The sequence below is a fragment of the Hypomesus nipponensis genome, chromosome 1 (assembly GCF_054491055.1).
Source record: "Hypomesus nipponensis isolate SF chromosome 1, ASM5449105v1, whole genome shotgun sequence".
Lineage (NCBI taxonomy): Eukaryota > Metazoa > Chordata > Actinopteri > Osmeriformes > Osmeridae > Hypomesus > Hypomesus nipponensis.
In genome coordinates, this window is record NC_140361.1 from 10,652,716 (window position 1) to 10,669,439 (window position 16,724).

General features: G+C 45.2%; 2 protein-coding genes across 4 annotated transcripts in view; one reads left to right on the forward strand and one right to left on the reverse strand.

Moving 5' to 3' along the window:
* The window catches only part of elf1 (E74-like ETS transcription factor 1), a 31,899-nt gene extending 24,061 nt beyond the window's left edge, over positions 1–7,838 (forward strand). For all 3 annotated transcript variants that reach the window (XM_084690914.1, XM_084690916.1, XM_084690917.1), the window contains 8 exons: positions 1,780–1,951; positions 2,256–2,360; positions 2,539–2,694; positions 2,858–2,941; positions 3,656–3,848; positions 4,146–4,508; positions 5,006–5,753; positions 6,070–7,838. In XM_084690914.1, the coding sequence (XP_084547040.1) occupies positions 1,780–1,951; positions 2,256–2,360; positions 2,539–2,694; positions 2,858–2,941; positions 3,656–3,848; positions 4,146–4,508; positions 5,006–5,753; positions 6,070–6,123 (1,875 nt within the window). In that variant the 3' untranslated portion in view covers positions 6,124–7,838. The remainder of the gene's footprint in view (positions 1–1,779; positions 1,952–2,255; positions 2,361–2,538; positions 2,695–2,857; positions 2,942–3,655; positions 3,849–4,145; positions 4,509–5,005; positions 5,754–6,069) is intronic.
* A 3,290-nt stretch (positions 7,839–11,128) lies between these two features.
* The window catches only part of tnmd (tenomodulin), a 29,433-nt gene continuing 23,837 nt past the window's right edge, over positions 11,129–16,724 (reverse strand). The window contains exons 6-7 of the mRNA XM_084690957.1: positions 16,077–16,183; positions 11,129–11,832 (exon numbers count right to left, since the gene is read on the reverse strand). Of these exons, the coding sequence (XP_084547083.1) occupies positions 11,623–11,832; positions 16,077–16,183 (317 nt within the window). The 3' untranslated portion in view covers positions 11,129–11,622. The remainder of the gene's footprint in view (positions 11,833–16,076; positions 16,184–16,724) is intronic.

A 16,724-nucleotide genomic window follows, 5' to 3' on the forward strand; every position in this document is an offset into this window, starting at 1 on the left:
TACTATAGAGTCAGACAAAGAGAAACTTGCAGTCAAAGCAAAACTCAAGGTTATTTAATGATCTCAAGCTGTCTACTGTTTAGCCTTACTGCTGACTCATCATTTGAAAGGGGTCTTTAGAAGAATTCATGACACCTTTTTGAAAAACATACTTCTAATATATTCCTAACAACTAATTATAACACATTATGTTAAAGCTGAGAGTCTAACATTATTAGTACATTGCAACCTTAATGAATTGTGAAAAAACATCTAAAAACATGTTAAATAACTAGACACTGGAATGGTTTATCAACTTGGAGGTTTACATGTGGTCTTAATGTTTCCATAATGACTCCAGGCCTTGTCTTTGAAGCTTAATCGTTCAACCCAGCAAAACGGAGATACATGGCGGTGTGCTAGGGCTCTGTTAATACTCTGGTTAAACTGTAGCTTCAGTGCAGGGTGAACATAGCCTTGGACTCTGGGCTTCCAGGCTCAGACACCTGGAACGCCATGGGGTTCATCCTAACAATGGACACTTGTGCTTGAGAGACAGATAAGCCTTTATCCTGAACCCTCCTCTCAGATGAACAGTATGACAGGGGGACTCCCATACATACCTCGTGGCCACGCGTCCTTGTGTCGTTGCATTTTGAATCATCGTGACTGAATATTCCTTTACCTTAGTTGTAAGTTAAAGTGGTACCTTGTCCAAAGCATTTTTCCAAATTGCATTCAAAGTATAATTAAACCTTCGACCTATTTTGTTTCCCAAAGTTCGAATGTATTTCATATTGTAATACTTGGTATCGTTGGAGATCCTTCTTCAGTGTAGACAGTCTCACAGTGTGAGGTCTGGCGCCATCTCCTGACTGTTGTCTGTAACTGATACACACCTAATTGTATTTCATCAGGCAAAAAGTACAAATATCCTTTGCTAAAGTGATAATTAGGTATCCAGCTAGTTAACCCCTCTCTTTTTATGGTTGTACTTTGGTAGAAAGAAAGAAAGAAAGAAAGAAAGGGAAGATGTTCCCTCCTCTCTCACTGGTGCTGCTGACAGTTTATGTGGATGGGGTTGAACTCTGTTATCACATTCTCCTCATCCTGCTTGGCACTAGTTATTCCAGTTTCCTCATTACCGCTCTGCTTCCAGTAATATGAAATACTATGCTGAAAACAAGTGGGTGTGTCTGGAATTCCCAGCGTGAGGTAGAGAGTGATGGAACAAAACCAGCTGTTAAGTGTTTACAACATTGATCCTATGGCTCTCATGCAAGTTGACATCATCTCAGCACACATGAGTCACTTCTCAGTTGAAGATGGCCAAACCAAGCAGCTGGTTTCAGCTCCACAAGGTCTCTGCAGACCATTGAAACACTGCTGAAATGAACACTCTTACAGTTAATCTTGTGGCAAATCTGTTGGAAAATTGGTGAAAATTACAGCAATTTACAATGATTTAGAGCATAATTCTTGCAATGAAACCAAGACAGTTTGTAATAGAAAAACAGTTTGAGAGAACATTTTATTCTAAGTGTTCCGATTTCCACAGAGTGTTGGTATACTGCAACCATGCTATGTATGTAACTATATGTACACATACATATATTTATGTTAGTATGTGTACTTCTAACATAAATATATAGCCATGTAAAGGCAATTCCTTGAAAACCTTTAACGGGATGCATATTGTATGCCCACTACTCCTGCTGCCCCTCCACAGGTTGTGGTCTCTCCTGCGTGTCTCATGTCTGTCTCTGTTGGTGTTTCCTGTTGGTCTCCCTGTGTGTCCAGCTGGACGACCCCTCAGTGTTTCCTGCCGTCATCGTGGAGCAGGTGCCAGCAGCAGACCTAATGCAAGTGTACTCTGGCCTGGAGTCAGACGAGGTGACCAATGGCATCATGGTGGACTCCACCCTCCATGTGGTGGAAGAGCCAATCATGGTGGGCGATGTTGGCCTCTCAGGTGAGTCATGCGAGGGAAGGTCCTGTAGGGATGCTTAGTGACATAACCCAGATCCAATGGCATGGGTATGCATTATGAATGTGGTGGTAGCCATAATTAGCCATCCATAGTGATGGCTTGTTTGGCGATTCCATTCAAAACACAAACATTTTCTCATTAGCATGTGCCTTAGGCACATTAACTCTCATTATAAATAATCTGTTTGGTAGATTTGAGGTAAAACATTGCAGTAAAGCTTTGCCAGAGATAATAACAGACACAGGTGTGAAATAGGTTCTAGCCCTTATATCTGTGTGTCCAATAGAAACGACGGTGTCGGGCACAGACGACAGCATGGAGACCAATGAGGCTGCAGCTGCTCTTCTCAACATGGAGTCTCCAAACAACATCCTGGATGAGAAACGCATGAGTAGGAACAGCTTTTGAATTAGTTGCAGTTTTTCAGTCTTATCAGTACTGTTTAGAATTAGGCTCACATCCATTACTGCCAATACCTTTTGTATTTCAGTCTAGGTTCTTGAAATCGAAAGCTATTCCTATGTTTGTGGACATGCCCTGAGCCCTGTCGTCTTGTTTGTTGGATTTAGTTCACACCTACGGGACTCTGCTGGAGTCTGATCTCACCTACATTCCCCTGAGGCCGGACCAGATCTCCAGCATGGACATGTCCTTGGATGAGGAAACGTCCTCCATGGACGAGATCCCTCAGAAAACCATCTCCAAACCACAGCGAAAAACCAAAGGTACCAGCTGGTCCTCCTTAACTGTAAAAGGCGCTCTCTGCATCAGCCTTGTGGGGTTTCATTCGTCGAGCACATTTGGAGTGGGCTGTTGACCTTAGGCATCATTGATTATTTCTCTTGTTTGTACCGACTCTGACCTTTGACCTCTTTATTCCCATCTCAGTGCGTAAGCCGCGGGCGGTGCGCCCCTGCTCGCCCATCACCACCCCGATGCTGCCACTCAAGAAGAAGAGCAAGGAGGGCAAAGGTAAGCCTCGGAACCCAGTCCATAACTCCAAAACCAGCCAATGAAAATCAAGGTCTCCGCTGCCCTCTCGTCGACCGCCGTCGCATCCTCTTGCGGAGAGAGCCAACATCAGCGTGCAGCCCCTGTAGTCTGGCCAGGGTGAACCTGGGCTGACTAATTGATGAGGTGCTCTCAGAGTGCTGTGTTCCACAGGGACATACAAGTGATTGCAGGCTGGAGGGCACAATGATGCAGTGATAGACTAGAAAGGTTTTTTTTTTTTTACGTTTTTTTTTATTTTTTTTTTTTACTGCATGCACCTACTCTTCCCCACGTCCCTTGTACTGTGGAGAGAGGGTAGCACACAAATACATCACCCTGTCACTGTGTGCGATTAGCACTCGAGTGACTGCTCTAGGGGTTGCTGTTTTTAACCACTTCTGGTCTCAGCCGTCTCATAAGCTGCAGGGATACACTGCAGGACCCAGACTAATTAATTCCCGGCCTAGGTACACACACTGACAAGAATTGAGAATTGATTTATTCAGGTTATGACGCGGGGCGCTGTAATTGCACGGCTGCCATTTCCATTTTGTTAAGTAAAACCTCTGGAATTCAAAATGAATTATGGATGTCGATGGAGCCCGAACAGCTGAGCTAAGAGAATTCCAAGCTGTGAGAAAGGCGTTGCTGTACATTTCGAAACACACGTCCTTCCTCTCTGTCCTCATCCAGGGAACACCATCTACCTGTGGGAGTTTCTCCTGGCGTTGCTGCAGGACAAGAACACCTGTCCCAAATACATCAAGTGGACCCAGAGAGAAAAGGGCATCTTCAAGCTGGTGGACTCCAAGGCTGTGTCCAAGCTGTGGGGGAAGCACAAGAACAAGCCCGACATGAACTACGAGACCATGGGCAGGGCTCTCAGGTGAGGGGGGACCTCCAGCAGATAGACCTTCGAGATGACATGACGGAAAGAGTAACTGAATGTCTTTGGTGCTATGTAGTTTGGGGTTACTGTTAGGTTTATGTCCCTTTCTCTATAGGACAGTGTATTGTATTATTATTATCATAACTACAACCGCAACGATGATCTCTGCTGTTTATGCACAGCACTAACACCATGTCCACAATATGATTATTACCCTCTGACCTCCTCACGCTGGCTAAAATAATGAAAGTTGACCTACATACCTGCTCACATACCCATGCTGCCCCCCTCCAGGTATTACTATCAGCGTGGCATCCTGGCTAAAGTGGAGGGCCAGCGGCTGGTCTACCAGTTTAAGGAGATGCCCTCTGACCTGGTGGTCATCGAGGACGAGGACCCAGGCCTGGCCTCCGGTCCCGGCTATGGGAGCCAGCGTGCTGGCCACCACGGCAGGGCAGGAGGACGGGGAGGCGGGGGCCGGGTAGGGCAGGGCCGGGCCCAGGGCCAGCAGCACCTGTCAGCCAAGCAGGTGAAGAGAGAGCCCAGCGACGGAGGCGTTTACCAGGACGCCAGGGAGGTGGAGCAGCTACTCCAGACGGTCCACGTGTTGCAGCCCAATCAGGGGGCAGCTGTGCCGGCTCCTGCACACACCATGAGGTGAGAGACTTGTGTGTGTCCATGTGTGTGAATTCAGTTTATTGTGTTTAAGGATGAACAACAAAACACTTCCACTCGAATTGATAGATCATAGACACACCAAGAAACAGTCAGCCATGTGTGAACTGAAACGCTCACACATCGAAGGCTTTCATGTGTTTCGAGTGTTCAATATGAAGGGTTCATCATCCTTGTATCCTGCAGTCGTCTGGGAATCCTTTCTATAAATTCTAGGATTTTTTTAAAAGCTTTTTTTATGAAGATAATCAATAACTGAAATACAGTTGTGCTGCCGCGGTCCTCAGAAGTGTTTTGTGAGGTAGCTGCGAGACGCTAGGATGTGGACAATAGCTGCATTACTCAGGATTGACCTCTGTGCGTCTCTGTCTATTAAAGAAATGTGATTGTACCGGCTTATTACATAGAATGAGCATAGTTGTGGGTATGAAAGGCTGTTGATGGGTATTTAAATGGCCTTGTCATCTCTCATCCCACAGGACTATCAATGTGCCTGCCTCCGTCCCCATGGTCCTAACCTCCTCCGGCCCGCTGCAAAGCGTTCCCCTCACCCTGAGCAACGGGGACTCCAGCCACTCCTCCCCCCCTCGGGTCATCCTCCACACCGTCCCCTCCACCACCGCGGGGGGCAAGGACGTGCTCACCATCCAGACTGCCTCTCTGGCCACGGGGACAGGCTGTCTCCAGGACGCCCAGCACCAGCTCCTGGTTACCAGCCTGTGCTCCTCCGCCACGTCCCCCTCCTGTGCCACCACGGGGGTCATCACCACTGCCAGCTCGGCACACAACGGCCTGCCCCGCCTGGTCACCATCAACGCGGCCAGCGGCCAGCCCATGGTGGCCCAGCAGCCCGGCACCGTCATCGCCACTGTGCTCAAATCTAGCGAATTCCATGGCCTGCAGGTGAAAGAGGAGATACTGGACCCCCATTACCTGCAGTCTCTGGTCAACATGAACCCCTCGCTGGCTGACCATGTGTTCGGGAAGGAGGAGCTGGAGGCGGGGGAGGTGGAGCAGAACTACAGGACTGTCATCTTTGAGACTAACCAGAACCTGAGTCAGGCCCAGCAGGGAGCTGCAGCCCAAGTCAACGGACACTTTTTCCAGAGCAGCAGTCCCAGCGAAGGCCTGACCCCTGTGGAGGAGCTGGAGGTGCGAGGGGAGATGGCCCTGCAGCCGGAGCATGTGGTCAAGGGCCTGCATGAGCTGCCAGTCACCTTTATTCAGGTAAAGACAGAACCCACAGAGGCCTAATTCTGGCTGGACTCCTTTATTACTACACCAAAGCAGGACATGGTGAAATGGAAAACAAGATAATATAATCAATTGTTTTCATTTCCTTCCCCTTCCTCTCTGATAATCTGATATTGGAGCAAAGGATTTGAAATGTGTTGCCCTGCAACGTAGGCAGATTGCCAGCCCTGAATTTGTGTTTACTCTTAGATATTGTGATTATGTGCCTAAATTTGAACGTCAAGGGATTGTTTTGTTTATGTATTGTTGAAGGCTCTGTTGTTCTGAGTCTGGGTCTATCTACCTTCAGTGGTCCCGGCCCCCCCTCTCAAACTACCCTCCCAGGAGAACAGCCATTGGATAACCAGGGATCAACCCACCACATGTGCCAGTTAGAGAATCTATACATCGCAATGGACTTGTGTAAATTCTCAGAGACTTTACACAGGACAACTGAACCAAAAATAAGAGATGGAACTCAAATGGGAACAATGAAATCAGACTTTCATTTCATACTACAGACTGACTCCAGACAGTAGAGGGCCTGAGTATCACAGAGCGCAATCAGACAAAAGGTCACCTGGACCTCCGAGTGCCTTCTGAGAAGTTGAACCAGTTCTCATGAGATGTCAGAGGGCTTTGAGGCAGGTGGCCTGGATTTTGACTTGGAGAACGGGGACTTTTCTCTCGGTATCCCTCCTTGCTAGCAAGAACATCATCAATGAGGTGTGCATTCTCCAGCATACAGTCATGGCCTTATATCACTGTGTTACTATGGTAATGGGCATTCACTATGCACCAGGGCAGTCCAATTACAGACATATTTGTATATAGCAGCAGACTTAAGGCAGAGAGATGGATTAAAGAAGAGACAGAATACAGAGAATAGAAACATAGATACTACAAGACTCATCTCCCATAACGGCTAAAATCATGTTTATATGAAATGAAATATATATGAATATATATATATATAATATACAATTGAGATTCAATTAAAGGCCACAATAAATTTATTTATTTTGTGAATTTCCAAAATTCTGTATAAAAAGGCACATATTTTATTATTTCCATATGCAAACACGAGGGAATATACAAAGTATATGAAATAAATATGTTTCTTTTTTTAAAGCTGGTATCCAAAATGTTTAAGCATTCCATGTAATCAGCATAACTTGATACTGATATTTTATATGTTTTTGATTCAAGTGCTTGCGAAATTGTACATAGTCCCTGTTTTGTTTCATCTTTAAACGTCAAAATGTGTTCTATGTGGTTTTGTTCCTGCCCCTTATGCTCATTCTCAGCTCTTCAACAGTCAGTCAGTGCAAGCTCTAAGATTGGCTCGCTTTACACACCTCTATCCAGTCCTCTCGTCTCAATCAGTAACTCTTCAATCAAAGTATTTAGTGAACCTTATGGATGCCTAGCACTGGTGTTTTCTGTTTATGACAATTTTATATTAAAATGGCCGAGCCCCTTTCTTGTCCTGTTCTTTCATTTCAGTCCTGGGCTCTTCCTAGTCTCTGACCTGATTCAATATAGCAAGGTTTTTATCTGTCCAGACAGGTGAGCACAAGCTGGACCCATATTGATTCTGAACAGCACAGTCATGACTGGTTGTGTTCTTCTGTGTGGCTGAAGCTGCACAGCGAGAACATCCATACCTCCTCAAACCCTGCACTTGCAGAAGTGCTTCAAGCCTTGCTTTCTGATACCTGGCCAGCATCCATGTCTTACTGTCAACCAAGAGCTGTGGATTGACAATCATAAAAAACAAACTTCGGACAATCATTATTCTTCGATAGAGCAACACAATCTACTTATTTTCATAGGCTATCAAAGCTTGGGCATTAGGTTTGATCTTATTTTACAGAGGCCTGTGCAGAAGACAGCTGTTGAGCAACACAGCTGTTCACCTCTGGCAATGCTGTACGTAAGACCTTGATGAATGACTGGTCCTTATTTCTTACTCTATATTGTTTTCTTTTTCTCGGATGTTCCATGGCTTCCTTGTATGAGGAATATAGAGTACACCCTATATATGTGATAATAAAAACACATTTTGCTTCAACAAAAGCTTGCGTTGTTTGTCTTTTAATGCTGACACAGGAGGGTTGAAGGTTGAGGAAACACAATGTTCTGGAAACCATGACCCACAACTGCCTTCTGCTGGATAACTCATTTTACTCCTCTTTTTTATGCGAATAAACACCCAGGTTTCTCCAGGGTCAAACAAACTTTGAACAATAAAGAAATTAAAGGATCACTAATGGGAAATAAAATGTTTCTAGCCATATGTCTACTCCACATTCATGTCAGTCTTTACTGAAAAAAGCTTATCGCAGCAAATTTGAACAGGATACAAAATGCAATATGTTGACATGAAATAAACAGGCAGCAGTTGATAATTGAGCTATTATTTTCAACCTTCATGCCTATAAATTATGCCATGACATAAATGGAGGACACAGCATCTTTTGAAAGAAACTCCCAGGAAGCAGCTGTACTGTCTACTAAAGGCTAACATAAAGACAATTTGCCTTCTTGTACAGATGATGGCACAGAAGCAGCTTTGCTTTGAAGTTAGATGACTGTGTTTGCTGTTCGGCGGAGCAGCTGTTAGACGATATGTACCATGGTCATTTGAAGTAGAGAGGTAGTCGAGGAAACAGGAATGAATCAGGCCATTAGCAGACTACAGGCTGATTGGACTGTACCTCAAGAGTCTGCAGTCGCTGTGGGCTGAGGAATACATTAGTGTGTGACGTGGGTTTTGCTGGGGACAGCAGTGCCTGTCACCATGGCCTGTGGAGTGGAGGTGGGAGGGAAGGGAGAAGAGGAGAGAAGAGGGGGGGAGTGGGTGGTCATCTGGCAGCTGGACAAGGCTAGTGTACCCAGTACCCCCCCCCTCCCCTCCACTTCTTCAAACACACAGCTGTGGACCAACACAGTCCAGCCTCACTGTGGGGCTAAAGCACACAACGAAACAGCTCAAGGATTCAACGAGCTGCGTCGAGACGGTGCACGACCACGGCCGCCTCACAGTGTCTCACGAGTCGCCTTCACCCACAGAAGACATCAGCCTTCGCTGGCAGAACCCTGTCCTTCAGGATGGTTAACGAGCTCCATCTTAAGGCATTGTGAAGCTGTGTGACAGCCCTTCATAGCAAGAGCAATCCACTGAACACTACCGGTAATCAATCTGCCTTTGTCCACCTGAACAGACTCAGAACCTGGCTGTTTAAAAGATGTCTTTTTTCAGTAGAAGACTAGTGGATTAGAAGGCTCTAATGAAAGGGTCCAGAGATCCAGAGTCAGTGTGTTCTCCTCCTTGCCAGTAATTCAGTGAGCCTGGAGAGACAGCGGGAGCACGCCCGGCCTAGAGAGAAGGCTATTTGTGCGTCGCCTGCAGCCAGTGACAGTGAGCGGGGGAGCGAGCACGAGTGTGTACTAGCTTGCCGCGCTGCCTCTCACACTGGGAGCTGTTGAAGGATGACGGCTGACATGGTGGCGCCTCCAGCCCATGTCAGCGGCCGTCCAGAGAGAGATTACTCAAACACCAGGCCATCACTGCGTACACACTGACTGAACAATACAGCCAAAGCACTGCTGTCTATTGTCTCTGGGCTTGACTATGGCATACATGCTCTCTGCCCTGCCCAGCAACCCACATCCACTGAAATGTGTGTGTGGTCTGGAGACTGCAGAATAAGAATAGAAGGTTGTTTTAGACTGAGAGACTGCTTCGTACACAAAGCTCTGTACATTTCTAGCATTTACACACTAAAGTGCGTACCTAATGAAAGCAAGGTGCTCATGCTGGGAATGTAAGGTACATAGGTTGTAGTGGCTCAAGATTTGTGTTGAGGTTGAATCAATATCTATCAAAACGTTGGGTTCGCATATCACCACTAGATGGCACTAGTAATACGTCTCTCCAGCTAAATGCTGGAACGCGCTCTTACTTTGGAGAGTTCTCAGATTTGTTGACACAGTTTCTCCCCCAGAATTACCCATATATCTAAATTATGGATAAGTAACACTTGCAACCAAATAAAAACCTGGGCGGGAAATTATACTACGGTTTTGATGTGGTAACAAAAAAGGGATTTGTTTCCTAGAATTCCTGGTGAGGGCTGATCTTAGAGACAGGCAGACAAACTCCTTTGAACTGTGTTAACCTGCTGGACGGGCTGTTTTAAGTGTCCCAGAGCAGGGTGTCTGTTTGGCTTCTCTTCTTATCAGGAGGATCGTAAACAATCTTTGGGGGCTATTTCTTAGAGGTTGGAAATGTGTCAAGCATTTTCTTTGAAACAACATTCAGATGTTTTTCAAAGATCAGTTGATGGCAAAGAATACATTTTGGACATGTGTATTGTAGATTGTGGACATAATAGTGACTGATTGTGAATATTATTCAATCAAAACAGTTATCATCCGGGAACATATACTGTTAAATGCAAGGGCAATGTTACACAAATCATTCCCAATCAAATTTGTTCTGACAGTGGCACGCCCGCAGTTATAAGGTAATTTGTTTGAAACAAAGCTCCACTAGTGCAAAGAATCTGCTTCCTGAAATTGTCGGTTGTATATGTGAGAAACAGTGATTGATTCTTATAGTTTTACTGTACTTTCTTGTTCTCTCTCACAGACACTCAAAGAGTATCTACATCAGCCTCAACAATAAGGGTGAGATGACTCTCAAGGATCTCATGGCAATTTCTACTCACAACTACACAATCGACACAGAATGTCCCTTGAGGCCTTGATGTGTAGACAATGGTATCTTTTTCACTGGCTTTTGAAAAAACACGTTTTCTTACCCTCACATGGTACCAGCTTCTATAAACAAAGCACCATTTTTATTTTATAAGGGGGTAGTGGTCTATTATAGAGAAAAAACATACCTAGGCTGTCAACACATTTCATGTGCGGTTTCCAAATCGCCTTGGGGCATTGTAGTGCTGCTGACAGTTTATTTGAAGTATGTTTTCAATTATTGCATTTGTTAACACTCGCCACAATTTTTACCTGACATGCTGCTAGGCCATTAGACTTGATTATTGATTAGGTAAGTACAATATGATTACAGCCTAAATTATTTTAGAAACTGCTATAAATTATATGTGATTGTTCATATTTTTATACACATTAACACAGAGCTTTACTTATACGTATTTGTCTTAATGTTGTGTGGTATTTAGTATTACATGAACTTCAATACATTCTTCTTACCTACTGTGCAACTATGCATCCCTGGATAATATACTATGACAAGATCATTCAAAACACGTTAAAACTCACAGTCACAGTGATTGTAAGACTGCAGGAATAAATTAGCAGAGCAATGAAGTTGAGTGCTGTCAGATTGAAGAGGCAGACATCTCTGTTTTTATTATGGCTTGATTGACTCTTCCTTGTCAATACAGTTCAAGACCTATGACAAAACACTTCTAAATAAACATGCTGACTGTGGCTAAACAAAAGATAATTCACTAAAGACAGGCAACTAAATATGGCAAATTGTAAGTCTTTATACACAATACTGGCTTTTATACTTGACAGCTTTGAAACATGTGTTAAAAAGTGAAATTGCTCTTCAGCGCACAGATGACACACAAAAAGGATACAAGCAGGATTAAATGGCTAGGTAAACATTCAAATGTGATGTATTCTGAAGTGTAACCTCCAGCTCCCTAAATCCTTTAGACTTTTAAGACAGACTGACAGTCAATTTACTGACTTTGAGATGGAATAATAACTGTGTGATAAATGTTTAGCTATCGTACAACAGCTCGGCGAGCACAGCACCATTACGAACTGGAGCATGGGAGAATGCAGACAACGGACAGGCCAATCATATTCTCCCAAGCATACGGGCAATCCACCAATTGCAGGGCATAACAATTTGACAGATGACACGTCCACCTTGGTAGTAGTATGGGTAAGGGTTGAAGCCGCCCAGGGGCTCGTGGTAGCGTCGGCAGAAGCGGTAACCACGGCGACAGTGCTGACAGCAGTACCCTCGGTCGTCCAGGCGGTTATCCAGCTCCAGTCCGATGTCCCTCTGTGAAGGACGAGAGAGCAGGGTCACCTATTACACATGACAAATCCCACGCCATACAGGAAGAGCAGGCACAGTGACAGCAGATTTGATTGTGTGAATTGATGTGCCTGCTTTGGTTGTAGGTCATGAGGATACATATGAAAAAAAGTACAAAGCGAGCTAAAGATCCCAATCTATGTCTGGGGAAATGAACAGGGCAAAGTTGTGCCATGCAAGTCGACTGTGACAAAAGGATCAAGATCCAAGACGCATGTAGCACAGGAAGTGGGTCTTCTTGATTTGAGTTCCAGGACCATAAAACATGATATAATACCCTTGACCTTTCTATTATGCCAGTGGTGTCATTACTCTTAGCTGCTCTCTACTCCATCTATGATGCCCGTGTTCTCAGCCCTTCTACTGGGGCCATCTTCAATCAAAGTGACTGTGACACTGCCTGTTAGCTGGATAATTACACTATTTCTTTCATCTCTGACCTCCCACTCCCCCCCGGCCTCGGCCCACGCACACAACCAAAATGGCCGTCCCTCCTCCATTAAAGCATACAAATTAAAGCTTCTCCCATCTTGGCGCCCTCCCTCTGACCTTGACTTTAAGTGGATGGCACATTCCTAAAGCAATTAGCAGAGTAATGATCGCCTAACAAGGATCCTTTTATTTGCGCTTGCTGGCTGGGTCTGAATTTTTATAAGGGCCAAATTAAACCCAAACCAAAGGTAAATTGGGTAGAATGAATGGCCCTTGGCTTCTTCCATTGTGCTGGTGGGTGCATGCCCGCTATAGGCCACACTGGGCTGAGTGCCATGCCTTTGATCAAGAGCAACTCTGAATTGGGTTCAGAGAAGTGCCACTTAACTCTCTCCCTGGTTGTGGCGACAGTGAGGGCGCATTTGACCACATTTCAATTGCCTACAGTAGATGAATCTTCAGAGACAATCCGGGCCTGCCTTGTTAAAAAATGCTGATGACAGAGTCAATGGTCCCCTTGGACATTAGCTCCAGAGGAAACCTCTGCAGTGCTTCCTGTGACTACTGTCCACGAACCGAAACTAAACCCAGGGTTTACAGGACTCTTCCCTTTAGGAACACTGAGGCCTCTCACATGTCCCCTATTCCTCCTCTGGTTTAAAAATATGGGCAGAGAGGAAGTTGTGGCTACTTTCATCACGGGCAGAGCTAACCACAACAGCATACTGTTGATGGGCTTGGATGTTTACTCCATAGGCTTGGATGTTTACTCCTCTTTTGAATGACCGGTGTTAAGCTACATCCAACCTTAAATAACTTCTGAGACAAACCAATGGTACTGTACATAGAGCACAGGGATTCAAATCTGCTCTGAGCGTTGATAAATGGACTGAAATTACATATGACTAACTCAGGGGAGAATACATAGGAAGGAAGAAAATATAATATAAAAGGTGCGTTTGATTTATTAGTCTGACAGAGGCAGGTGGGCAATTACTGATTTATTCTTCTAGTCAAGTTAAGGGTCATCAGCTTTGAGGCAACAATCTATTACTGTACGAAAAGAACACAAAAGCTGTCAATGGACCAACGATCATCTTATCAGTTCTTCACAGCCAGACTATGGCACTGTGAAAAGCTGATCTTTGGTTTGGAAAATGAAGGGAATGTTTTATTCAAATGGTGTGTGATTACCAAAACAAACATAGAATAGGTAGCATTGTACCAACAAATAAAAACTAATCAAACCTATCCTCTTAAAATGGAGCGCACATATTAAGAACTCCAGTTTAGCGTTCCCTTTCCTTGGGTATGTGGCCGTGATCGGAATGTAGCACCTTGGAAATTGGAAATCTTGGGCAGTCACTCATAAAAAGCTGCTTGAATAGAGAGTAGAATAGATCACTGCAGCGCTCCGTTTCATTCCAGCACATAAACACAGCTTCGCGCGCATAATGAGATACAGAGGTTACCAACAAGTCTGTCAAGAAGAAAACTTTGTCTGCCATTTCAATAAGATGTAGCGGATCAAGCAGTGACTCCTTTAATTTCCACACTTGCCAGGGTTATTTCACACACCCTGATTGCTGCACTGCCAGAGCATGACGCACATGCCTCGCTGTGTTATTAAATCTCATAGCACGGCTGATCACAGTGTCTGATATTAGATTAACACGCCAGGGACTAGATTTCAATCTCTGCATCACACATGCTGTAGGGCTTTCTTCTCCCCTACATGGGACGGTGAATTACATTGTAGCGTCGTATCTAATGTGCATACAGATCTAGTAGTCAGTAGGAAGGCTGCACTCAAACGCAAGCGCGCCTCATTAAGACCCTGAAGTCAGGTTGAAACAACTGAAAAGGCAGCTTGAGCTGGGAGGAGATAACAGAGGAAGATTTGGTTTCAGTTAAAAGGGGAATCGCAGTATCCATGTTTACAGTTGGTCGTCCCTCTATTCAAGAATATTTACAGTTCAGTTTGTCCAGTGAACCTTTCGCCCACATGCATGGTCCGGCAGGCTTGTTGTTCTACCCCAGTCTTGGCCTGGATAGAGAGGACGGGGGTCACTGCTGCTGACCTCCTCCACCCCCCTCCTCTGACATGTTTACAAGTGTGAAGCCTGACTGGACCAATCACCACTGAGACACATATTTGCTATATAGGTCAAGGACAGTGGTGCCGTTTGTCCAGCGCTCTCAGACGCCGGTTGTTCAGTGCAGGAGGGATCCAGGGCTGCCTCAGCACAAGGCTCTGTGGTGACAGCTGTGACTAAAGGCCAGCTCCATATATCTCCCAACCTCTGTCTCTGAGCTGCACCGATGATTATTCAGCCTTAAAAAGTGCCCCATGGGGAGAGCGCTGTGCCGGAACACGTCTCGGGCAACACTGTGCCATTGTCGAGCGTTGGGACTGCATGGTTCAGCAGGTTGGAACATCTTTAGCACTGGGACAGGGTTTGTCAATGTACAAAAACCCAACGGGCACTACAGTTTGATAAACAAAAGGACTTTGACAGTAGATTACTGTAAATGTGTTACCAATTGGATACCAGTTCCAATTTATCCATTTAGTCTCTGTTTACACTTCACTATTTTGTGTAACGACTTCCTCTGGACTCTCATGGAGAACGTACAGAACACAGAGCGAGTTCTGTGTGTGTGTTTGAGTGTGTGTCTGTGTTGGGGGATGAGGGATGAGGTGGTTTGCAGTAGGTGGTGTCGTCCTGCAATCAAAAAGGCTTCAGATTGCCAATTACAGGCAGCCACCTCCCCTCGGTGGATGGTCACAAAGGGCTTTATCATCCCCAGGCCCACAAACACGCGCTGGCTGGCTCAGGCTCTGGCCTGGGCTGCAGTCGTAGCGACATGCATAACCCAGTAGATAGAGATGAAATATTTCAAACAAGGCTCTGGGTTTTCATCTGCTTGTATATTTTAATTACATGACATCAGAGCCTCCGTCGTATGGGATGAGAAGGGCTGGAGGAGAGCTGAAGGGAGGCATTCCTGGGACCCGCCTGATAAATGTTAATATTATGGGGTGTCTCTTCTGCCTGTGTGGCTGTCTCCCATGGTTTCTCAGAACGCTGAGGAGGAGCCAGCTACTTCATCCAGCTACCTCATGTATTTCTTATTTTGTCTGTAACAAGCAGCTGTGGAGACAGTCAGATACAGTGCATCCATCGTCTGATTAGAGCATGTGTGTGTCGCTGTGTGGGTACATGCTGGCATATAGTATGTGAGTTTTTTTCCGGGGTTTTGTGTGTGTGTGGGAGAAAATGTGTGTTCCCATCTCACTGTCAAGGGTAATTAATCATGGAGTATTGAATAGTTCACAGGCACAAAAATATAGCATTTGGCCTCGTGATTCTTTTTCTTATGCTTTGATAATTAAGGCATGATTAATAAATGTAGTCTCTCCATTCAGTAATGAGTGACCTTGGGACTTCTGCTCTGTACAGTGCTTGCTGCCTCCACTCGGAAAATAGCTGGAAAAAGACGGACGAATGCTGTGGGGAAAAGTTTTAGCCTTTGAAGACTGGCTATTTCTCTCCATTAACTGGGAGACATTAAGGGAGTCTTAAATGAAGCAGCCTTACTTAAATAGATGTATAGAGCTATTTCTATGCCCTGTGGTGCACCAAGTCCGTTTTAAGCCATGAAAAGAAGCATCAATTAGTGAGCAATTTACACATGCAGAAAGATACTAAACATAGCTTAGGCCCTCCATGGTCACATATCTTTGTGCGGTCCTGGACTCTAAGAATACTCACATAGTCATTCACTGGAGCCTGGTCTAGGACGTCACGGGCAAAACGTTGAACTTTGACATCCGTCTCTGACATGTCGTCCACATCCTCCACCTCATGGAACTCAGCTTCTGTACGAAACACACGGTCATCCTCAGAGCGTGAACATGCTTCAGAACATCACAACAGCAGTTCTCTTAGAAGGGGGGAGAAGAGACAGGGACATAGGCTTGTTTTCAAATGTGGGTGGACGGCTTTTTTCAAGGATGCGGCCAATAAATATAATTTTCTCAATAAAAAGTGTGTGTGTGGGGGTGTGTGTGTGTGGGGTGGGGGGGGCAGATTTGCTGTTTCATAATGAAACCCATGTCCCTGTGAAGAGGTCTGTGAGAGTCTGTCTCCACGCTGGATTGCATCAATAACTCTGTGATGTGTGGTTGTCTAAGTGAGAGAGCTCTCTCTCCGTCATACTCTGTAGACTCCTAATGAGGAATCCCTTGGTTTTGCCCCAAGCACGGGGTTGAAGGTTAATATCTAGACGACTATCTAAATCTCTCATCCCACCGTGTTCAAAGTTCTGCTGAGGAGAGGAGGGCTCAATCATTACTCTGAAATGGTTATGAGATTATGGAGTCTCCTTGGACCTCCACCTGGCCTGTGGGCTGTTCCTCC